This window comes from Panicum virgatum, chromosome 4N, assembly GCF_016808335.1.
Source record: "Panicum virgatum strain AP13 chromosome 4N, P.virgatum_v5, whole genome shotgun sequence".
Classification (NCBI taxonomy): Eukaryota; Viridiplantae; Streptophyta; class Magnoliopsida; order Poales; family Poaceae; genus Panicum; species Panicum virgatum.
The window spans coordinates 27,079,631-27,104,295 of NC_053148.1; the positions used below are offsets into that span (position 1 = coordinate 27,079,631).

Sequence of the window (24,665 nt, forward strand, 5' to 3'; positions counted from 1 at the left end):
CACAAGAAGAAGTCCATGGAACAGCAAGCGGAGGTTGTACTAGCAAGGTTGGCGACCATGAAGCAGGTATGGAGGCCTAAGCAAGTTGTTTCGTCATCAGCTTGAAGAAGAAGCAAGATATGGCCGATAGAATTTATCGTCCTTAGAACAAAAAATGGCCGATGTGTGTTTATCATCGTCCTGAGACAATTTTGGTCCAGAAGCTTGTTTTTTTGGCTTTCAAGCATTACCAAAAAATAGGGGGGCATATGTTGACGACCAAAATTGGCAGACCAGTCTGACCGGTGCCCGTAAACGTACCGACCGGTCGAACCTATTTCAAGTCCGGCAAAGCGCCGACCGGTCTGACCGGTGGGACCGGTCTACCTGGAATCCGAGTACAACTAGGACTCTTTGTAGATTTAAATATGTAATAGGATTCCTTGCGGGATAAGTCCACCCCACCCTATAAAATATAAAGGGTCACAGCCGATTGAGGGTATCCAATCGATCAAATCAATACAACTTTTACCTTTTTATTTTCTCTTACCCTAGCTTTTCCAATCTACTATTTGATGATCCTCCTTCGTCTCTACGTCGATTGAGGGCGTTCTAGGTGGCCCGCCGACCCTAGAACAACCCTACGTGCGCCTGCACCGATCGGTCTTCCCGGGCTAACGTTCGTAGGTTCGTACCGTTCTCACCGGCGGTGACAGGTCTGACCACTCAGTATAACCGGTCTGACCGGTCTATGCAGGAAGCACTACAGTGAGCTCTTCCTCGCACCGCACGTTCGAGTGCGTCCGTGTGTTGATCCCGAAAGGCGTCAACAGAACTGTACTTGACAGGTTGATCTAAAGCAAAACCCAAGCCCTAACAATGTGGTGGTGGTAGTTAATGAAGACCCTAGGGTCGTGGAGGGACCCCTGGACATGCCCCTATTGTGCTCTAACACAATACACGGACCATCAGCCCAAAAACAGTGACGCATCACCGGGATAGATTCTGGACGTCGATTTGTTCAGACAATTTTCGATGACTCCATATGCATTTTGACATGGTCCTAGATCCATTGGAAGCTCCTTAGAATTATCTTCCTAACCATATAAAGTTCACCCAAATCCGAGCCTGTATGCGACCGTGGCGCCCGTTTTAGTGTAGACTGCTCCTAGACTCCGAAACGGACTTGAAGTCGACTTGGTTTGGGCCTCCAACTTGACTTGGACCGCCTTGTAGGTATCCTAAGGTGGTGGCCATGGAGGTGGACGTTCTTTGGCATCTTCAAACTCCTCTCCATGTCTTTGGGGCATTCTCCAACTTGGGTTAGGGTCCCAAGTGTGAATAACATGCCCGCGGTGATGTCGTAGCACCCACCAGAAACAACAACAACATATCTTGATGATTTGGAGGCCTTCTTGATGTGATATCGAGATGATATCAGATGCATAGGAAAGCTTGTAAAATAATATGTCCTTCAAGTCCTCATTGACCTCAAACTCACTCCGAATGAAAGAGTTATCCCCTTCCCAATAAAGTACTATCTGGTTGCCGGTGAACCAAATGTTCAATTTCAATGGTCTTGCACTTTGAGATACATTTGTACTTACAATCAAATAATGACATGTACATGTGAAACCAAGTGAAGTATACCAGAATTATCATGCACATGTAGGAATGAGCTCACCTTATAGTCAATGGTAATGTCCGAAGATGTCATGTCCTCATCTTAAAAGTGGTATATAGAATGGTATATAGGCACATAGTCATATCTTAAAAGTTGTTTCAGCATCATCCATGTTTTAACTATTGCAGACATCTCTTAGCGCAATCACTAGGAATGGGGGTGTCCCTAGCAACGGCGCCAGAAATGCCGTGTTGGTATGTCTTGATGTTTATAGAAAGATCCGCAAGCGCACGGATATACCGTTGTAGCATTTCACCTGGAAGTATTCAGGGTATCGTTATTAATATTTTTCCAAGGGATGGCTAGACTGTGTAAATATATTTACTAGTTCCATAACCATAACTTTATGAAATAAGGTGCAGACTACTGATTATGCAGGGGTAAGTGATAAATAAAAGATAATCAGGGGTAATGTGACACACACAGAACAGCCAACTCTCATGAATAAAGAATAAACAAGCACACCTAAGGTTAGTGGGAGTATAGGCACAGATCCTAGTATACTATTTATGTTAGCAGATAAGTTACGTTAGCCACATGCTTAGAGCTGCAGGTGCCGAGAAATTAGGGACATCGTGGAGAATGACCCGTACTGGAGAACATCCAGTCCCATTTCATCTTTGCATGAACTCTTACACGATAACCGAACATCGGGGAGTACGCTAACCGAGAAGCAGCTTCCCAGCAGGCCGATAGGGCTGTCACCACCTGCGGTCTACCCCAGTCACACCGTGGAGCACCATCATATCCGAAGGATCCCGCATACCCGGGCACCATGCCCGCATATGAGGTCACTACCCTAGCACCCCCGGGTCCCCCACCCTTCGGATGGACAGGTAAGATGCTAAGGCAAGCCCGAAAGCACAACGAACCGATATCGTTACCCAGATCATCTGGTCTAAGCAAGCAACTAGTATAACTTGATAAAGCATAGATCAAGGCTAAGCAAGCTACGAACATAGCAAGATAACCAAGAACGAACTCAGAATGAATAGCATAATGGAAGTCGGAATGCAAAGCCATACCAGAGGCCGAGGATTGCTCGCCGACCCCGAGGATGACTGGATTCGCTAAGGAGATGAAGTGCTAGCCTAGCTCCACTACCCTAAGAAGTATAAGTCACAAGAGAGTGTGAGAGTGATGGTTAACCATTTGTGCATCAACTGAAGAGTTAGATTATGAATGTCACCACACCGATATGCAAACTTGCCATGGACAACTTGACCCGAAATCTGGCCCCAAAATTCATGACGATTAAAACTGCGGCAAGCTTGCATGAGAGAAATTGGCCAGCGTTTGTTGAAATCGAGCTGGCTAGCAAAAATTTTCCAAGAAAGCAAATACTCTTTCCCTAAAAGTCAAAAATAAACCCCATTTTTCACCTCCCGAAGAGTGCAAAGAAATTGGATGGTGAGGAGTCGAGAACCATACTCCTCAACGGGAACGAAGTTATCCCATCCAATTGCATGCCGAACATTAGAGAAGTCTTCGTACATACCTGTCTTGATGAGGAGGTCCGGATCGAATGCTCGGGTGTGGACGAAGCTTCTGTTCTAGAGAATGGCGTAGCCTTGTCATTCACGATCATCCCGCAAGTCGAGGTAGGGGGCATCTTCTGCATCAATCTCTATGATCTCGGCTTGCGATTCGGCTTGAATCTCTTCGTATTGTTCTTCTTCCTCATAGTCCATCATGCTTGGTGTAGGTGTAGGTACGGGTGTGTACGAGCTTGAGCCACCCCGAGAACGGTATGAACTTCCACCCGTCATCTTCTTGAATGCACCGGAGACCTTCCGCCCTAAGCCTTTCATGATGGAATAAAACATGTGCAACTCAAAACGGGTTACATTAGTGAAACCAAAATGAACATTCTTACCCGTGAGTTGCTCCTTCTTTCTTGCAGCAAAGAAATGAGAGAGAGAGATGTCTCTTGAAATCAATTCTTGAGTAAAAATCCAATGAAAACCCGAGAGCAAAGTTTGAGAGAGTTTGAGAGGGAGTGAGTGAATGAGAGTTGAGTGTGAGAGCTCAAAACTCACCCCTCGGCCTCTATTTAAAGAGAGAATGGCCGGGCACCGTTGGAGGAGACAAGGCTCAACGGCTAGTGACCGTTGGAGAAGGGTGGGCCCACTAGCCGTTGGCAGGGGGCCGGCCAACCCTAGGGTTCGGTCGAACCCTAGGAGGGCCCCATGCTGACAGCCAGGGCCCACTGCCCTTCTAACGGTCATAAACTTTTTAAACTTTGGTGCCAGCCAAACTTTACTTCGAAAAGATGTTCAAATTTATTTTCCAAAGAATTTCATGCTCAGAAATATTTTTTGATTTTTGTGAAAACAAAAAAAGTGCTAGAAAAGTTTCTAGCATGCATGGGTGTTTTGAAAATTCAAAATATGCAGTGGGAAAAATCGAAAAAGTCGAGAAAAGAAAAATGGTAGAGAGTGAATATGGGATACGTACCGATTTACCTTCGTCAAGGGCTCGTCGTTTAGAGTCTGACGAGTGGGGCCTTTCTCCTGCTGTGATTATCACTGTTCGGCTCATCCTGGAGAATTGGAAGAGGACGAACTTGTGACCTTATGCCACCTCTTCTTGATTATCTTTGTGGATTGTGTGGTCGTAGGATCTTGATTGGGAGTGGTCACTTCGACCACTTTTTGTGTTCTTGGCCCAGATTTGATGGTGATCATTGAGCATTGTTCCTTCTTGGGCCGGAATAGGAATTTCTCTTCTTTCCCATTGATGTTGAAACGAATTTCTCCAGCCCCTACATCGATGTGTGCTCCAGCAGTGCTCAGGAATGGGCGCCCAAGGATGAGCGGTGTTTCTTTTGCTATTTCCATGTCGAGCACTACAAAGTCAACTGGGATAAAGTAGTCTCAAACTCTGACTGGAACGTCTTCATCGATTCCCTCTGGATAGCGGACTGAAGAGTCTGCTAGCTGGAGGTGCATCGGTGTTGGCGTCAGATGCATGAAGTTGAGTTTGTCGAAGATGACCTTGGGCATTACGCTGACGCTAGCCCCAAGATCACACAAGGCATTGCCGAAGTGTTGAGTGCCAATCGAATAATTGATCGTTGGGCATCCCGGGTCTTCTTTCTTCTTTGGAGGTTGGTTGAGTATAGCAGTGCTACATTTTTTCGTAAGCTTGACAACCTCCATTGTGGACAGCGGTCGCTTGTTGTTGATGATGTCCTTGATGTAGCGAGCGTAAGTTGGTACATGCATCACATCCAGCAATGGGACGTTGACATGTATCTTCTGGATCATCTCAATAAAACGAGTGAACTGCTCGTCCACGGTGATCTTTTGTTTCCGGGAGGCAAATGGGAGGAAGCTTGTATCAAAAGTTTTTCATGGATTTTTTCTTCCTTGGGTTCTTCAGAGTCATCATGTTCTGTAGATTCTTCCTCCACTGCTTGTGGCCTTGCTGCTTTTTCTACATGGTTAGGATGTGGTGGATCACGAGTGGACTTACCACCCCTCGTGCCAATTGTGTTTCTATCATTTTGTTGAAACTTAGTTGGTTTTTAAGTGCAGAAGAAAGAGTTTCAACTTTTGCATTTATACCTTCCAAAATTTTATCATTGGCAGCAAGCTTTTTGTTTAAAGATTCGTTTATTTTAGCTTGGCCAAAGACTAGATCTCTCAAGGAGGGTTGGTTCGAATTGAAATTCAAATTGAAATTTGAGTTTAAATTGTTACCTCCTCCTTGGAATGGTGGGCGTGATTGACCCCACCCCTGACCTCCTTGTGGACGGAACCCGGTGTTGTTGTTGTTGATGATGATGTAAGCTACATCTTCTCGGGTCTTGGGGCAGTCATTTCCCGAGTGTCCACCGTCACCACAAACCTCGCATGTTAAGTACGAGTTCATGGCATGAACGGGAACATGCATCTGTGGCTGGTTCCCTTCATCAATTTTCTTCAGTAGGAGATCCAGCTTGGCGACGAGCATGTCCGTCTCCTTGACGGTATGCATTCCGCCCTTGGTTCTGGGCTGGGAACGCTCCTCGTTCCAGCCCTAGTTGGAGACCATCTTTTCAATCAAGGTCGTGGCCTTGGCAATTGTAAGGTACAGATAGGCTCCTCCAGCAGCGGCATCAAGATGGGCTCTGAATGTTGTCGTTAGCCCGTTGTAGAAGCTTTGGAGTACGAGCCACTCGTCCATCCCATGATGAGGACAGGCGAGTATGTATTCTTAGAGTCTCTCCCAAGCTTCTGGGATGGATTCCATCCCTGTCTGCTAGAAACTTGAAATTCTTCCACGTAGGGCATTTGTTTTGCCCAACAGGAAGAATTTGGCGAGGAACGTCGTGGAGCATTTGTCCCACGTGCTGATGGCTTCTTTATTCTGATAAAACCACTGTTTCGCCTTCCCCAGGAAGGAGAAGGGAAACAGGCGGAGCCTGATGGCTTCAGCCGTAACGCCCCGTATGGTTACTGTCTTGCACAACTCTAGGAAGTTCTGGAGATGGGCGTTGGCGTCCTCATTTAGCTTGCCACAGAATGGGCTAGCCTACACCATATTTATGAGGCTGGACTTCAACTCAAAGTTCACGTCCCCAACATCAATGTTGAGTCCAGTTGCCACATTGGCAGCTGAGGGGACGGAGAAGTCGCGGAGAGTCTTCTCAGCCATGGGTTCGGTGATTGTTGATGGTGCTTGGAAAGCTGGCTCGCTTGTCGACTATGAGAGCGGAGAAGGGACGACGCGAGGTCGGACCCTTCTCACGAGCTTCTCGAGATTTTCAACAAAGTTTATCGGCAAGGAGAAACCAGACATACACTACTCTATTTTCATCCAATCAGGAGAAAACAAAAAGATACACAATAGCTTGTATAAGCAGTAGCTACCTCTTACTCATATTGCCATGTTTATGTGCTTAGTAAAATCTTTACACCTAGTGCCATCCCCGGCAACAGCGCCAGAAATGCTTGTTGACATTTCTTAGCGCAATCACTAGGAACGGGGGTGTCCCTAGAAACGGCGCCAGAAATGCCGTGTTGGTATGTCTTGATGTTTACAGAAAGATCCGCAAGCGTACGGATATACCGTTATAGCATTTCACCCAGAAATATTCATGGTATCGTTATTTATATTTTCCCAAGGGATGGCTAGGTTGTGTAAAGATATTTACTAGTTCCATAACCATGACTTTATGAAATAAGGTGCAGACTACTGATTATGCAGGGGTAAGTGATAAATAAAGGATAATTAGGGGTAATGTGACACACACAGAACAGCCAACTCTCATGAATAAATAATAAACAAGCACACCTAAGGTTAGTTGGAGTATAGGCACAGATCCTAGCATACTATTCATGTTAGCAGATAAGTTACGTTAGCCACATCCTTAGAGCTGCAGGTGCCGGGAAATTAGGGACATCGGAGAGAATGACCCGCACTGGAGAACAACCAGTCTCATTTCATCTTTGCATGAACTCCTACGCGATACCCGAACGTCGGGGAGTACGCTAATCGAGAAGCAGCTTCCCAGCAGACCGACAGGGCTGTCACCACCTGCGGTCTACCCCAGTCACACCGTGGAGCACCGTCATATCCGAAGGATCCCGCATATCCGGGCACCATGCCCGCATATGAGGTCACTACCATAGCACCCCGGGGTCCCCCACCCTTCGGATGGACAGGTAAGATGCTAAGACAAGCCCGAAAGCACAACGAACCGATATCCTTACCCAGATCATTTGTTCTAAGCAAGCAACTAGTATAACTTGATAAAGCACAGATCAAGGCTAAACAAGCTACGAACATAGATAGATAACCAAGAATGAACTCAGGATGAATAGCATAACGGAAGTCAGAATACAAAGCCATACCAGAGGCTGAGGATTGCTCGCCGACTGGATTTGCTAAGGAGATGAAGTACTAGCCTAGCTCCACTACCCTAAGGAGTACAAGTCACAAGAGAGTGTGAGAGAGAGGCCTTCAAGTGGTGTGTATGTTGAGTGGTATGAGAGGCCCCTTATATAGTTTGTGGAGATCGGTTGCCGCCATATTCATACATGGAAACATGCCAAACCGCCATTAGGAGGATAAGATCAGCCTTCCTGCCAAAATGCACCTAGACAAGCTTCAGGGGGGGTTTGGCCGAACCCCTGGTTCGGCCGGCCCCACCTTGCCGCCTCTGGCCACTGCCTTTCTCTGGTACGCTGCCTGGTGGGCCCTGATGTTGGTACGTCGGTGCCGGGGCCTCGTTGGTCGGTTCGGTCTGTCAAGTGGGCCTCTTTTGCATGTGTTTCGCAGGACGTGATCTTCTGCGACTTTGTCTGCATATTCTTCATATTTTCTTCTTATTCTGGACTTATGCTCCTGAAAACATAAATCTTCGAAAACAACTATGGAGCTAGGTTAGTGATACAAATATGCTAGTAAGTGGTATGGTTTTCCTTCCTTTATGAGTATGCTTGACGGTCATATTTCGCACTTAACGACCATCAACAGCTGTCTCATAATTTTCACAACGAAACTGCCACTATGTTAAAGCATATCTTGTGAAAGAACTAGTGACAGCTCTAATTCGTTTGTTCAGAAACATTATTGAAAACAATTCCTTCTCTACCTCAAGCTCCCACTTAGCATATTCAGAGTAATTGCAATCACCATCAAAAGAAGGAATAGAAATATGAATTGTACCTCATTTTACATGGTTTGGTGCTGCAATGTTTGAAGGGCCTTGAGTCATCATCATTCTTCCATCTCCATAAATTGTGTAACCTGCCATTGTTAGTGGAAAACAAGAAAACAAACAAATGTATATTTTCCTATAATCTACTAGGATGTTGTTATGCAAAAGGCACACACTCTCAAGGGTCTTACAAAGCTCTTACAAGGTTCTTACCAACACAAAGCAAGAGATGGTACAACGGGTGGATGGTTCGGGATACTTACCAAGACGGAGTGGAACCAAGTTTCAAGGGTCATTTGCTATATTATCTGAAGTGTATATGTGGAGCTTGGAAGGCACACAAAGGAACAAAAATATTTATATGTGTTACACAAGTCAGTCACAGATAGCAATATTGAATAAATATCCAAAGCACTTGTCCTAGTTGCTAGCCTATGTGTTCCTAGCACCAATTTATGATAACAAGAGAGGGAAACAAGTATGAAAAGTAGCAACGAACAAGGACAAGGCAAAAGTCACCACAAACAAATAGAGCTATTAGTTGTTGGTTATGTGTTCCTCTTTTCTTGCCTTTTCATTCACTATTTTTATTTTTTCTCAACCTTTTTTTTCTCTTATACTTTTTATATATTTTTTTCCAGCAAGGAGCACACAAAAACAAACCACAAAAAATGTGAGCTCACTTGGATAAAAGATGTGGTCTATACAAAATCCAAATTGTGCTCTCAAAAGAATGCCAAACTTGTCGGGCCTGAAACTCAGTTTTCCTTATCAAATTTTGCAATTCTAATTTTTGCGAACCTAGAAGTGCTAGGATGAAACATATCTAAAATTTTGTAGTTCTCCGTAGATATAAAGTTTGCACCTTTTCGAGTTCGGACGCAAAAGTTATGACTATTTTATGGAAGGCATTCGAGTCAGAATGTTATATGGACAAAAGATGTGGATCTAATGGATGGTGATGGCAAGGGTTGATGAAAAATAAAGGCGATCACACAAATTAGTCTGAAATACAATCTAAACCAGCAACAAGACCTTGACCTAGGACAAAAACTCAACACTACGAACTCTAAAACTGAATTATGCAAAGGCTATGGTGCGGATGGTTTTAGGTAGGAAACAAATATGGCGGTGGACTATTGGAAGCTTCTTAGAATTATCTTTCCGACAATATAAAGTGCACCCAAATCCGAGCCCGTATGCGACTGTGGCGCCCATTTTAGTGCAGACTGCTCCTAGACTCCGAAACGGACTCGAAGTCGACTTTGGTTTGGGCCTCCAACTTGAGTTGGACCGCCTTGCAGGACTGCTAATGTGGTGGCCATGGAGGAGGACGTTCTTGGGCATCTTCAAACTCCTCTCCACATCTTTGGGGCGTTCTCCAACTTGGGCCAGGGTCCCAAGTGTGAATAACATGCCCGCGACGATGTCGTAGCACCCACTAGAAACAACAACAACATATCTTGATGATTTGGAGGCCTTCCTGACATGGTATTGAGATGATATCAGATGCATTGGAAATCTTGTAAAATAATCTTTCCATCAAGTCCTCATTGACTTCAAACTCACTCCGGATGAAAGAGTTATCCCCTTCCCAATGAAGTACTATCGGGCTGCTGGCGAACCAAATGTTCAATTTCGATGGACTTGCACTTTGAGATGCATTTGTACCTACAATCAAATAATGACATGTACATGTGGAACCAAGTGAAGTATATCATAAATTACCATGCACATATCGGAACGAGCTCACCTTATAATCAATGATCATGTCTGAAGATGTCATGTCCTCATCACTTTCTGTAATCGTTAAGACATACCCCCTTGGTATTTCTGGCATCGTTACTAGGGACTTAACCGTTCCTAGTGATTGCGTTAAGAAATGTCAACACTTGCTGGGGACATGGTGGTGGCGCCGTGAGATATAGGAAGGGGGCGACAACTATAGTTCATTTGGTTCTCTTCTTCGGGTTTTTAAGTTCTGAATTCTTTTAGTAGTCTTCCTTTTTTTTCTTTTACGCCTGCTTGCTTCTATTATACACAGGCACAATGAAGCGAGTAGACAGAATTGCTGGGCAGAGAGATTGGGGCACACGACATGTCGGAGAAACACGACACCTTCACACAGATAAACGGTGGTGCTGCTCGTTTCCAATCCCAGCCCAAATCGGATCAAACTCCCCCAGCCCACATCAAGTCCCTTGCCCTTGGATCGAACTCTCCAATTGATGCATGCTTGGCTGCAGCGGATGTGACTGCCGCTGCAGCAGCCGCTCGGCTACAGGGCACAGATGCAACCAGCAGCTTGGATGGCTGCAGCTGCTGGCCGAGGTCTGTTCTTCCCAAATTATTTTTGTTCAGGTCCAACCTATGCTTTCCTTCTTTTTTCGCTAGAATCAGAGCACATTTTCTAACAATATGGGTGTGGTAGTATGCTTAAATCTATCACAACTACCTGCTTGCTCCAATCGCCATGTTGTAATATATGTACAATCACATTTAGCATGCATTTCAATCACCATCATTTACTTGGAGCAGCATGGCTCACGCCAATCACTAGTACATCTTTAGCATTCCTTGAGATCTCAACCTCCACTTATTACTATGATCAATACTAATCATCCACTTGCATGCAACTAAAACAGGATAATGAAACCAGCACTTACAACTGAATATTGTTTAGAGAGAAATACAAACGATTATTATGTTAACATTTATTTTTTGCGGGTAGACATTAATTACTCATTAAATATCCATTTTATTGTTTTTGCTCCAGCATGGCGCACCCATTTGTTGTGTCTGACATATATTTGCATTACATTAGTCTAATATTTCAATTCTTCTTTGCTCGCAGCCCCCGACGGTACTCTCCAAGAGCCCAAATAGGATACAAATTGCGGTAGTTTGGATAGTTGAAGTAGACAGAAGAATTGGTGTTTCCCATATGTTCCTATCATAAAAATGCAAAAAGAGAGAAAATCTTAGCCTTAAATGCAGCAGTATGTTTTTTAATCATGGATAGTCTATGAAAATTTAAGTATTAATGATCTTGAGCTCCTTGCTATCTTGGTTATGTGTATATATGCGAAGTATTGTGGATCAAACAAAATGACAGCCCATTTTAGTTTACATGCCAAGTAGAATGCAAGGAGAAGTGAGGATGATTTAGATACAAGTCAGAGTATCCGCATGTAAATAAACTATTCATATACAAGACAATAGAAACTCACTTGTTGAGGATAATCACCAGTCTCCAACTGCATATTAATTAATACCTTCGCGGCACGATGTAATGGTGTTTGATCACGTTCCATCTATTTATATCACCCAGTTAGAACAACTCTAGATTGGTAAGTACGGTGCTGTTTTATAAATGATATTCCCTTCAACCATAGATAAGTTACATGTTGGACACTAAAATGTCTTCAACTACAAGTTACACTTATATTATGCTAGAATGCTCTAGAATATATTTTCTACTGAACCCTAGTCAGTACAATAATAATATTAGAAAATTTATCTATGCATTGCAGATATTATTCTAGAACATCACTTATTTTGGTTGAAGGGAACATTTTTTCATTTTTTTTTGCAGTGCTACACATGATGAACAAATCAAACCTGCCGAGCAGAAATCAATCCTAGCATTGCCCAAGCGGTGCTCACAGCATTGGTATGATTACCCTCTACATAGACCTGCTCAGGGATCACAAAAGTTAATAAAAGTTAATAAAAATTGATAATTTTCATAGTGACTTTGAACATTCAAAATAAATAAGTCATCAGTACAAACTAATTAAAGTTGATGGAATTGTGTTGGAAGGGGAGGTAAGAAACTTAGTTCTTCACGTGGCATTAGGCACTTGATCACTTTTAATCTTGATACTTTGTCTTCTTCCATTGTTCTTTATGTGGAGCATGCACTTTATATATGGTCGGTATTTGAATTGTATTTTACTTTCTTGTTATCTCTTTTTCCATATAATTTTGCTCGCATCTAAGATACTCCATAAATCTAGCCTAACATTTGCAGGATTTACTCTGTTATTAATTAGTATAGCAAAATAAGTCTAAGATTTTGAGTAAATATTATGTTATGTAATTTTTGACATGGTTCTTACAGTATAGGACTATTAATTAACTAATTTGTATATGAGAAGGAAAAAGTACAATTACTCACGTCGCGTTCACAAGAAAGATAGCTTTCCCCCCAGCCCCCTGTTTTCAGCTGTGTTGACAGCAGAAAGTTGCATGCTTTCCTGATGCAAACACTGTTCTCATAAGTTCTTCCAGCAGCCACTAAGCCTTTTATTGCAAAGAGTGTCCCATAGATGAAACATATGCCCCATGTGCCATACCTAGAATCGATGTAATTATTAGTTGCAGAATAAAAGACAACATTTTGTATGAAGACAACATTTTGTACAGAAAAGAGATGATATCTTTTTGCAAACCAGGATCCGTCATTCTTTTGATTATTCTCAATATATATAGCAGCTTTGTTGACACATTCTCTTATCTGTTCACTGCGGTATCTTGGATAACTCTCCCCAAACATTACCAGAGCCTGCACTATTGACGAAGTACATTCAACTGTCCTGTCATTGAGTATAAAAATATTGTCGTGTTATGGAATCATACGATTTCGGACCAAGTTCAGTAGGAAAAATGTTGTCCAAGTTCTTACGGGTGATCGACGATAAGATTCCGGAAACTCTCCAATGGATTCAAAATCTAGGTTGTTCAACAAAACAATAATGTCAGTGCAAATGCAACTAATTACTTTGAATTCGGTAAAGCTTATCAAAAAAATTGTTATATTATTTGATTCTATCATTTACAATAATGCCTGCCATTTCCTTGCAATTAGTTTCTTCTCAAATTAATGATTGCAGAATGTCAACTTAAAAGAGAAAACACATGCCGACTACCTCCTAAAGTCACATGCTATATATTTATCACATACATGGTATCTTAATTAATTACAGCTACTTACCTCTAGCCAGGAATAAGTTCTTTGGCACTCAAGTGTAGAGAATGAACCGTCTTTATTCTTTAGAAGAGAAAAACTGCTGTTAATTAATTGTATAATGTGCAATAAAGTAATATTATGGAGAAACCATTGCAAATATAGAAGCCAATGAAGATCATCAATAACATAATAACAAGAGTCATGTTAAAAAAAGGACTTATGCATCTAACTGAATATTTCAAATACGTGGAACAGAAAACCGAAGTAGCTAATAAGTATGAGCAATCATATATAGGGATATGTGGCGCAAAATAATACTTATTTCTCCAAAATCCTTCTGCTACTTTCAGTTAACTTGTTTCAAAAATAAATTTGAACTTAAGAAAAGCATACCTTGAAGGTAAGAAGGCAATCAATAGCATCATATATCCATTCTTCTGTTACGTTCCCAACAAGGTTAGGGGACAGCTTGGATAGCAACAATACAGCCTAAAGGAAAACAATTGTTGATTTACATGTAGTAGGAAAACTATTATCTTGAAAAAACAAAATTATGGAAAAAATAAACTGGTGCTAACCTTAATTACTTCAGCAGAAACGTCAGTTGAAGCCCAGCTGTTATCTACAGTTGAAAGTGTCCACGAACCTTTTGATCTATGCCGAAACCAATACTTTGGGTTGCCAGGAGGATTTTGAGTCACCTTGTTATCATAAAATTCAGTTAAATTTGTTCATCAACATGATTTCATATTATTGAAGAGGACTAGCAACATACTTGTGCTTTCTTAATATATCTGAGGGCCTTATCAATTGTTGGCCCACATTCATCTATAAGCTCTGTTGATAAGAAGGCCTGAACTATAAGTGCTATATCCCAGTTCTGGGTCCCATCATATATCTACATTGAGAATATGAAAGTTATTATAATTTTTCTCTTAAATTTGATTCTATAGAAGAAAATAAATAATATTAATGTTTCATAGTGATCGACGCACTAGTTCCTGAAAAAAGAAGTACATGAAAGGCCTACAATAATCAATAAAAAATTATAGAGTACATTCTTACATCATCCAACATAAAGTACCCTTCAAAACCACATATGCACATTTAGTTGGCACACCCACAATAGGAATATCCATAAGACATAAAACAATGGAGCTGGTGGTGATGGTATGCCATCATCACCTATGTACTTAGGCCCTAAAATTCCCCTTATTTGCCCACTCTCTCTTGATTATTTGGAATTTGTCACCTTATTATTAACCCATCCTTGTATGGGATTTTTTTCTGCTTATTTAATTTGCACTAACAGTTTAGTTATTTATGTGTTGTCACGTACTTGTATGCTTTCTCTGACGCCACTGTCTTATGAAATATGGAATTGGACCGGAATTGGACCTGGTACTAAATAAAGTCTACACTCATATTAGTATTGATTCGACTAATGTGGATCCTTTAGTACCGGTTGGTATTACCACATGGTACTAAGGGATCCTTCTCTATGGGTTAGTTTGGAATCAGGTACTAATAGGAGTTCCCAACCGGTACAATTACCAGTTATCTAGTAGTCTTGATTCCTTAGTATTGGTTTGGAATCTGGTAGTAATAGCAGTTCCCAACTGGTACTAATTATCTGTTTTCTAGTAGTGCTTCCCAATGAACCAAGGTGGACATATGCACCTTCACATTAGAGCAAGTATATTGTTATCATTTTATGGGCGGTCTTATCATTGGCATGCTACTTGAAGTATTCTTATTTCATTCTTAAAGTGAAAATAACTACTGAATGCAAATGCTTGAAAATACATGAAGGGACAAGTATATCGGGAGCAGAACAAAATTGTACTTTGGTCTTCATGCCATCTTCAGCAATCCACAAATAATCATGTATCCTTGGAAGATGCCGCTTGAGTACATCTGAATTTGGATTTTCCACCCAACAACAAATCATGTTCAATGCCTGATCATCAATGAGTTTGTAGATATGTTAGTTCTTATTAACTACTATGATCAGGACGAACATAAAACCTGCTAGCATATGCAACTCTTGGAGAGTAACACAATTCGGAGGTAATCAATTATGCTTACTAATATTCTGAAGTTACTAATGTGCTTACTAATATTCTTATCTTACTAACAATCTCATTACACATGCAGCACAATAGTGGCCACATGCATGCAATCTAAAGAGGAGGTAAGGACAGGCACAATGTATTTTGTTGAAGTTGGCATTAGCATGGGCCCCATGATTGGATGCCAATAATGATCCTACTGTGATACAATGTTTACCGGTACGGTGGAGAATAAGATGGGGCCCGCTTAAAATAAAAATAAAAGCATCCCCAACCTCCATACCTTCCGTGAGAAACATTGTATACACATTGTTGTTTAATCATTCCTTGCTACTGGCAGTAGACGTATGACCTGGTTGTAACTCTTACCAACCCTCCCAATGTTTGTTGTCTGGTAGAAAGGCTGCATTTATTGCTTCTTACCCCTTTTTTCATACATTGCGGATGCCCTAAGGAGAAAGACGGGAACTGCTATATATGCTGACAATGTCATCTTGTGCACATGCAGCACAACAGTGAAGCAGCGGGATGCAAGTGGGTACTCAATGATCCGATCCTTTCAAGCTAGGTTGGCAACTTGCCATTTTAATTCATTTTTGTACCCTAAATTAATTAGGTGGCATGCTATTGTTTAGTTCATTTTTACCAAATATTCAGTTAACCCAACATAACCCAAAAGATATGGATATTGCTAAGGGTGGGAATGTGGAAATGGTTATCCGAATTTTTTGCATCCGTATCCGTATCCGCACCTAATATGGATATCTGTATTCGTATCCGATTGTAATGTGGTACTAAAGTGGATATATCCGAATTCGTTTTCCCTCATTTTTCTCTATCCGATTCCACATCCGTATTCGACAATATCCGCAACATCCGTATTCGAATAAGAATGAGCACATAGGAAACTATTAAAAATTATATATATAACTAATGATTAGTGATATATTAGTTTTAGTATTAATAATAATGTATTTAGTGGAACTATTTAAGAGTGATCATGAATAAATGACATGTGCTACTAGGTTTAATATTACTAATGATATATAAAGATTAAGTTTAATTAATTTCAATTTAATTAACTGTGTTTTTATATGGATAATCATATTGATTTTAATTTACTTTGGTTTATCCACTTATTGATAAAATTATAAATATACTTTATTCCATTTATTCTTTATAACTATCTATATTTCCATTAAATATTTATTTATTTACATTTATATCTTTATATTATTAACTATTTAAATATTTATGGATAAATATGTTTTGATGAGATGTCTTTTTCTTAACTACAACAATTACATACTTTAATCCTTATTGTATAATGACTTAGTGATACCTTCGAAATATATTTATAATGAATAAAACAAACGAATATAACTATGTTCCAAATCAAGTAAATATTCGAATTCGTATCCGAATTCGAGACATCCGTTTTGCATTGTATCCGACAACATCTGAATCCGTATCCGTATCCGAGTTAAAATGTGGTAAAAAGTACTATCCGAATCCGATTCCATACGTATCCGATCCGATTCCATCCTTAGATATTGCACGGTGCAACACCACGAAGTGATGCCATATTGGGAAGGAATAGGAATTGAAAGATTAAGGGGGCCGTATGATGAAGATATTGTTAATTGGGAACATATCAGGTGCAAACCAACATCTTCGTGCAAACCGTGCAAACTTCAATCTGTGCCACCAGATCAACATTCAAGTGGCAACATAGGAGGAGTGGGAGGGGGATTTGCAAAAGTGTGATTAGAGGTGGGCAGTTAATTGTAAAATTACTCAATCCTCCATGCCTCTTGGATATTAATCCGGTGGCCTAGATTGAAGTTTTTGCGCGGTTTGTAGAAAAATGTTGGTTTGCATCATTGTTAATTTACACTAGCCCACTCGCCCATTTGTAATGCCATATCATGTCCCGCGTGCCAATGTCTGACAGCGTGGAGTACGTGTATTTTCTCACCAATCGCTGGCGAATCGCAGGCAACAAATTAAAATCCTATCCCAATGTTTTGGCTAGCCAATGCGTTGGTAAAGCGGCACGCACGGGCGCAAACAAAACCAATATTAAGTCTCAGATAATCTTAATAGGGTAACCTCAATTAGCAATTTCGATCCTCCAAATTGCCGACTCTCTGACATGCAGTGGCTTACTTTGGATTGGTAGGCTGAGGCTGAGCGTGCTGGTCTATTGGATGGCACGCGAAGAACTGATTCATCATGCATACACGGACGCGTCTCAATTCATGATTTCCATAGGGTTATGACTAGAAAAATTCTAGTAAACGAAAATCTAGCTGCATTATACTTGAGTGTAACTATGAGCGAGAGAATCAGATAACTAGAAAAATACCTTTGTAACAGGACATAAGCCAACGTATTGAGTAGTTTCATCTTCGTAATGGATATGTTGCAATATGTGACTCAAAGCTCTCTCTCTTAGCTTGTTCATCGGCCAACTGTTCAAGACTGGCTCCACAAACGTGTGCAAACAATTTGAAATAGCTTTGTACACTGCTGAGGGACGGTAGCGCATGTCCTCCTATATCAAAATACAAACCATAGACTAAAAGTAATACTGTTGTTTTATATCTCAACGGAGTGCTCCATAGTCAGACAGTTGAACAAAGAATTAATGTGATGAAAACGCGAGCGACTATTGCATCCATGCATCTTTCATCACGTAAAAAAATGCACATAGGAAACACCCAAATTAGTGACCTGAAAACACGTCTCTGATTGAGATTAGAGATGGACAAAATTACAACGCGTCACCTATGTCTCCACCTCCAACAAAATATACCAATTGGGGGAAATACTAATAATGATGCGCCTCAATAAAAACATATGTCACCGATGAAAATATTCTGTCACTGCGAAAGGACCTTTGGCGTAGTGGTTAAATCACTTGAATAGCATTCAACTGGCCTAGGTTCGACTTCTCATCAAAGTGAAATAAAAATAGATCTGGACTAAATAAAAAACTTCTATAAAAAAAATAGGTGGGCTGACATGGGCCAAAAAGTATATTCTATCACTAGAACCGTGCATGGGCTGAACACGTCACTAACGTGTAAACTCAGACCTGATTTTTTGGTTAAATCAAGTTAAACTTCCCTCGAAATTTGATATCAATGTGGTCATGAATGTTCATGAGATGAATAAATGAAGATTTCAGTATCCTGCAAGTTATAAACTTATTCAATATTGATGTATATGTATGCTAATTTAAACAGACATGACAACTTTCAGTAAGTCAGTTGCTTTCATTGTGCCCTGGTTCTATAACATTGATGCTAAAAACTGTCGGATTGGAGCTAATAATAAATTATACATCACACATTATCAAATGGTGCTAGGAGGTATAAAAAATGTGTATCTGTATTGTTTCTCTACATTGCGATATCTACTCTTTGGTCAGAATATATTTTTTTTCTGTTCTTACCTCTCGATCTAATTTCGACATTAAATTCTATCCTGCCATTGAACATTAATCCACTATTGTTTCTGTATTTTGTTCTGATCTGAGTGCTCAAAATGTTTACACATTATTTGACGCATGATACTAAAAGTATATACAAAAAAAGGTTTTGTATCTACTGCATATTTTACATAGATGTTAAATAGAGTGGCAAGAATGTTCCTGAAAACAGGAAGGATAATGACAAACCTTGGCACAAGAACTACGAGCCTCATCCCAATCAATCTCACCATAAGGGGAACTGTAGAGTTCGTTCCTCAATGCTAAGATGATCGGTGTAACTGGACCAACAACTCTCTTAGCATATAGGAAAGCTATTGACATGTAGGTAACCCTTGTGAAGCACCAGAATCGTCCTGTGCAAAGGAAAGCTCAGTTAGGCACTATACGAATGGAAATACTTGGAAGTTCCTCAACTAGTTTAATATACAAAATGTTTGTTAAACCATCTACCCATGCATGCTTCTTAAAGTATTGACCTTTCTTTTTTAGCAAACTAAAAGTCATGACCGTTAAATAATACTCTCTCTATCCAAAAATATAACTATAGCCCCAATAGGTAGCTCTTCAATTACCACCGGTTGGTATTACCAACCGGTACCTTAGGCTCATCTATGAGTTACTTCAAAAGAAAAATATTTTCTTCTCAATCATAGCAATATCAACCGGTACCTTAGACTCATCTATGAGTTACTTCAAAAGAAAAATATTTTCTTCTCAATCATAGCTGTTGTGTAGGTGAGATGGTAAAATAGAAACGCGTCAGGCAAAAGGCATGGGTTCGAATCCTAGCCAAAGAATATTTTGCGTGAATATTTTGGTACCAGGTGGAACCTTGACATGGTACCAAAGGAGGCTTTAGCCACCGGTTAAAATACCTGGTGTATTAGTCACCCACATTTGGTCTCGATTTGGTAGTACCGGTTCCAAAATTGGTACCTAAGGCCATTTTGAACCGGCACCTATGGACTTTTCTCTAGTGGTGACTATTTCTGAGTTCTAAGGTGGATTGCAACCAGCGTTCTGCTTAAATACCCATGATAATTATAAATTCATTTTGATTTTTAATTTGCGTGCGTGCAAGCCAGCAAATTCAGCACCAATGTTGGCTACAAGAGATGCATGCAAACAAACATGTATGGCAGTCGAAGTCCCCTGCCTTCTGTAGCGGGACAAGTTAATCAAGGTAAAATTCTTCTTTTACTTTGTTCCCTTAGTATGAAAAAGTTAAAAGCTAGCTATATTATTCAGGGATGGATAGAGTAACATTAACTTTATATATGGTCCTATTTTGATCCACCTAGCTAATCCGTTAGTTGGGTAATGGGTTGTACCAGCTAATTGGATAGTTAATATCCAACTAGTTAAGGACTTTAGCTGCGCATTTGCTAGCCCTGTTTGGACTAATTAGCTGCCAAGCTGGTGGATCGAAACAATCCAGTATTTTATCTTACTGTTACTAATTGGAGGCTTATTTGGAGTCTTTATGTCAAACCACCTAGGATCTTGGGTGGACACTCTGAAAAAATAGAGAAATCCTATAATTCTCACAAAAATCAGAAACATCTAGCCATCAATCCAACAACTCTAATTATAATAACCATCGAATTATTTTTCCTAATAAATTACCCACTTCTGTCATTATGAAAATAGAGTAAGTAACCCCCTAAATATGTATCTAAATTACCCACCTCTGCCATTATAAAAAAAATCTAAAGTAACCCCTTAATCTTTGTGTAAATTATCCACATATGCCATTATAAAAATAATACAAATACCCCCCTAAATTTACATATAAATTATCCAATTATGTCATTATTATTACAAGTTAAATTACTCATAAATCTGAATCTAAATTATATAATTACAATAATATATTAAAGTGCACCAATATAAAATTCTAAAATTACTATTCTATCTTTATTAATATATTATTTATATTATTATTTAAATAAAAATACTATCAATGATATATTCATGTATCATGAAAGAGATAAGAACACCAATTCACTAACAAATAGTTCAACTAAACATATATTGTATACATATGGAGGTGCACAAAATGAAATATATTTTAACTAAATAATGAAAATATATATTTTAAAGTATGTATTAAAATATTTAATAGATGAAAAGGGCATGAGATGGATAATTATAATTATTAATCTTAGTTTTATATTAATTCTAATTAGCCCGTGCGGAGCACGGATTGACAGACTAGTATCTAAAACTGGACCAAGCTCTGGCCGCCGAGTGTGGCCACGTCAGCTGTCTTTTTCCAGCGGTTGGATCGGGTGTGCCGACGGTTCTGATTGTGCGAGTCCCGATCATTTTAAATAAAAAATTCTTATCCTTAACCAAAATCATCAACCCGCAGTACAGGTTCCTTTTTCAATTTTTTTGCGAAAAGCCCACAGTTTTTCTCAAAATCAACCCAGTCCGGCCTTCCCGATTTATGGAAATTCATAAAGGAAACCTCAAGTTTTCATAAAATCAACAAGCCATCCTTGTCCGAAAAACCTGAATTTTAATAAATCAAGTCACAACCCGTTCCATCTCGTTACCTCTACATGAGCAATATTATAGTACTATTTGAACACAAACACAGATTGAAATCAAAAGTTGTTCAATATAAAATTTAATCAAAATTTGAAAACTACAACTTTATCATGGAGCAAATTTTAAAATTCAAAACGCTTTCGCAATTCGTTTGCACAAATACTTACATGCGATCCATATTACCTACAATTTGGACACCATAACGTCTTCATATTAAGAAGTGTTCAATACAAAAGTTACTCAGAATTTCAAATCTATAGATTTATTATATAGTAAAATTCAAATTCAAAGCGGCTTTACAATTCCTCTGCATAAATGTTTACGTAGAATTCATTGTACCTAACAATGAAACATGTTTACATCAAAAAATTTTGATTAAGAAAATTGCTCAAAGTTTAAAAACCAAGCTTTGCTATAGAATAAAATTTTAAATTCAAAAGTAAAAAGTCTTTCGTAATCCTTTCCCATAAATGTTTATATGTGATCTGATACATCTACAATTTGGATACCGAAACATCTTCAAATTAAAAAGTGCTCAATATATATGGTAGCTGCTCGAAAATTCAAAATTAGAGCTTCGCTAGAGCAAATTTTAAAATTTAAAGCTCTTTCGTACTACAAATGCGCAATGTTTCTACATTTCAATAGAAGATACAATTCAAAACAAAAGTTGCACGATGTCTCAAACAATAAACCTTTTGATACAAAAATACCGCTATTCTTTCATGCTACATCTACAATAATGCATCATATTTTAATATTACCCCTACTTTCTTAAAGAAAATACTGTCATGGCTATAGTAAGCCATCTTTTTTAAATACTAATAGATAATTCTTGATTATCAACCTACTAAATATTGGTATGCTCCAACATGGGCGCGGCCGCACCGTGGTTTGTAGTATCATCTATTTTTCTAGATGTTGCATGATGAAAGTAAATAAGTTACGTACGGCCATTTTAGAACAAAGAGATGAAATCTCCCATCGGAACTAGCGTAATATCTTCTGTTCGTGTGTGTGTGGTCTCGTTCCTCTTGCTTAGAGGAGAAGCCAAAGAGGTGCAATATGGTTGGCAGGTTGGTGCAATGTAATCAAAATGCTTGAGACTGAAGTGATGGAATGAAATAAGAAGGGAGAAGTATAGAGCGAAGTCAATGCCAATTTGGAACGATGAAGAAATGATGACATGCTTATGAATATTCTAGATGTTCTTTCTCTTAAACACTGTGCTTTCTTTGTAACGAAAATGCATTTCATGCTTGCAATGAAGGGATATTAGAATCCAATGATTATATTTCGTCAGCATATATAAGCATTATCCGACTCTCACTGTTGACTTAATCTTAGAAATTGGCCAATTGTTTAGTTGTGTATACTTCTATTGACACTCGAAGGAACTATGTAAGATAAGTACCTGGATGAATTGGGAGAAACCGTGGGACCAACCAAAGTTCAGGGATCACTGGGCGATTTCCGGACCAATCATATACACCAAGGACCTTCAGTTACGTAGAACAGATGACTTATCACAATTCCAGAACAAGTAGATACATGTATCTATCACGCATTGATTAGGATGTTCAATATTAGAAAAACAATTAATACAAAATAGCTCTTCTACTATTCTAATATATATATATATATATATATATATATATATATATATATATATATATATATATATATATATATATATATTAGAAGGTGATGATGAGTATAAGCAGCACAGGAAAAAAGTGCATGACACCGACATGATTATGGTTGGTCACACAACAGTGTAGTAACAGTACCGAGAAGCGTCCATAACTTAAATTTGCAATGCTTTCTCTCGAAAAGGCGAGCTTTACCAATCAGTTTTAGAAAGGAGAATAAGTTTACTACCGAGAGTAATATCTTTGCCCATTGTGGCGCTGCAGTTGCAGTGCCATGGGACAAGATCCATGCGCGACCTTTTGCTAGTCCATCATTCTCATCCTTTTGCACTTGTCCGAGCAGCCTCAATGTGACGTAGTTTAAGCATGTGCCAAACATGGCACTCTCGTCCAAAACGTTGAAGCCCCAGCCGCCGTCCTCGTTCTATTATGAGCAAAGAATTGTGTGGTTAATGGTAATAAATCAGGATCAGGTTGCTTAATTAGATGAAGTAATATATAATTAAACTCTTTTATATGTTCCTTCTGGACTCGTTCGAGTGGTTATTGAAGATATCCTGTTACATGCTAGTCGTCATGCCATGCACCTGATGGTTGTAGATATGGCGGCATATCTCACGAATGTGCTCTTTGGATAGTACATCATCGATTGATCCTGTGATGTGCAGCGCGAAAATCTGAAAGCAAAACGAGAAGGAAATTACTCTTAGGTGGCATGTAGATGTAGAGAGCCCAACAATTTAGCAAAGTGCCTGTGAACCGCTCACCCAGAAAGGCAGCAGGTACATGATCCCACTTAAATCACCTGGCCAGTGGCCATCTTCAGCTTGGAGGTCTGACATCCAACCGAGCGCTCGTGTGAGCGACTCCTTCAGAATTTCTTCCGTTACCTCGTCACCGTCTTCCAGTTTCGCGGCCGCGGGCATATCCGCCCGCAGATGATATAGTCCCGTGAACTGCTTGCATTAAACAAACGAGAACTCAACAGCCTACCACAACAGTACCGGATTGATGCCAAAGTTTTAAATAGCTGGCTATAGCTTCCGCTATAAATGGCTATAGATGTTAGAAAAAGCAGCCGCTTTAGCATTTAGCCGGCTAAATGCCGGCTATAGCATGCTAAACATTGTAACGGAAGCCCTGCCGCTAAACGTCTTAGCCGGCGATTTAAAATCTTGATTGATACATCAGTGGCATCAGGATTCGTCCCTGTGCTGTGCTTAATAAAAACTTCATAAAAGGAGAAAGCTATACATCACGAAATGTAACACGGCCACAAAATCGAGCTTGCTCTGATGCGGAGGCATGTAATATATTATATATACAGAGACACACCTGGATGCGCATGAGGAGGTCCTGCGATTCCCTCCTTCGGAAGCGGTTCTCCCAGAACTCCCGGCGAAGCTGCTCCACCTTGGCGCGCTCCTGGTCCGTGCCGGCGTCGGGGTCGAACTCCCACACCTGCCGCCCATGAAAGTTGCTCACCGTCTGCAGCCATGCCCCTCCTCCCTCTGAGACCTTTAGCCTCCACATGGTCGACCAGTTCAATATAGATTGCTTCTGAAGCTGCTTCAAATTGGAGGGCCATCACACTACCATACT

General features: G+C 40.0%; 1 protein-coding gene and 1 non-coding gene across 13 annotated transcripts; one reads left to right on the forward strand and one right to left on the reverse strand.

Annotated features, from left to right (window-relative positions):
- Positions 1-1,670: 1,670 nt before the first annotated feature.
- Positions 1,671-24,665, reverse strand: LOC120669935 (achilleol B synthase-like). 12 transcript variants are annotated; one of them, XM_039949853.1, is made up of 20 exons: positions 24,399-24,664; positions 23,831-24,019; positions 23,651-23,740; positions 23,293-23,487; positions 22,826-22,910; positions 19,042-19,208; positions 17,725-17,913; positions 15,131-15,244; positions 14,060-14,182; positions 13,863-13,985; positions 13,678-13,773; positions 13,309-13,365; positions 13,000-13,046; positions 12,767-12,910; positions 12,493-12,670; positions 11,934-12,008; positions 11,543-11,626; positions 11,204-11,262; positions 9,882-10,175; positions 9,256-9,791 (listed from the first exon to the last, which is right to left on the reverse strand). In XM_039949853.1, exons 1-19 carry the CDS (start codon positions 24,594-24,596, stop codon positions 10,166-10,168), a joined length of 2,223 nt encoding a protein of 740 aa, XP_039805787.1. In that variant the 5' UTR covers positions 24,597-24,664; the 3' UTR covers positions 9,256-9,791; positions 9,882-10,165. The 12 variants fall into 12 exon arrangements, with proteins under 12 accessions (XP_039805783.1, XP_039805787.1, XP_039805786.1 ...); XM_039949852.1 differs by having other exon boundaries at positions 9,256-9,795; positions 24,399-24,643; XM_039949849.1 differs by lacking the exon at positions 9,256-9,791 and adding an exon at positions 1,671-1,704 and having other exon boundaries at positions 10,107-10,112; positions 12,493-12,910.
- Positions 5,832-5,938, forward strand: LOC120671748. Its single transcript, XR_005673838.1, has one exon. It is a non-coding gene; the product is annotated as a small nucleolar RNA R71 (small nucleolar RNA).

Excerpts from the sequence above, each read along its gene's own strand:
- LOC120669935 (XM_039949843.1), bottom strand. The coding sequence starts at position 24,596 with ATGTGGAGGCTAAAGGTCTCAGAGGGAGGAGGGGCATGGCTGCAGACG. Across the intron at positions 19,209-22,825 it reads GTTTCTCCCAATTCATCCAG|GACGATTCTGGTGCTTCACA; the intron begins GTACTTATCTTA and ends TCCTTTGCACAG. Across the intron at positions 13,366-13,677 it reads ATTGCCTTCTTACCTTCAAG|AATAAAGACGGTTCATTCTC; the intron begins GTATGCTTTTCT and ends TCTCTTCTAAAG.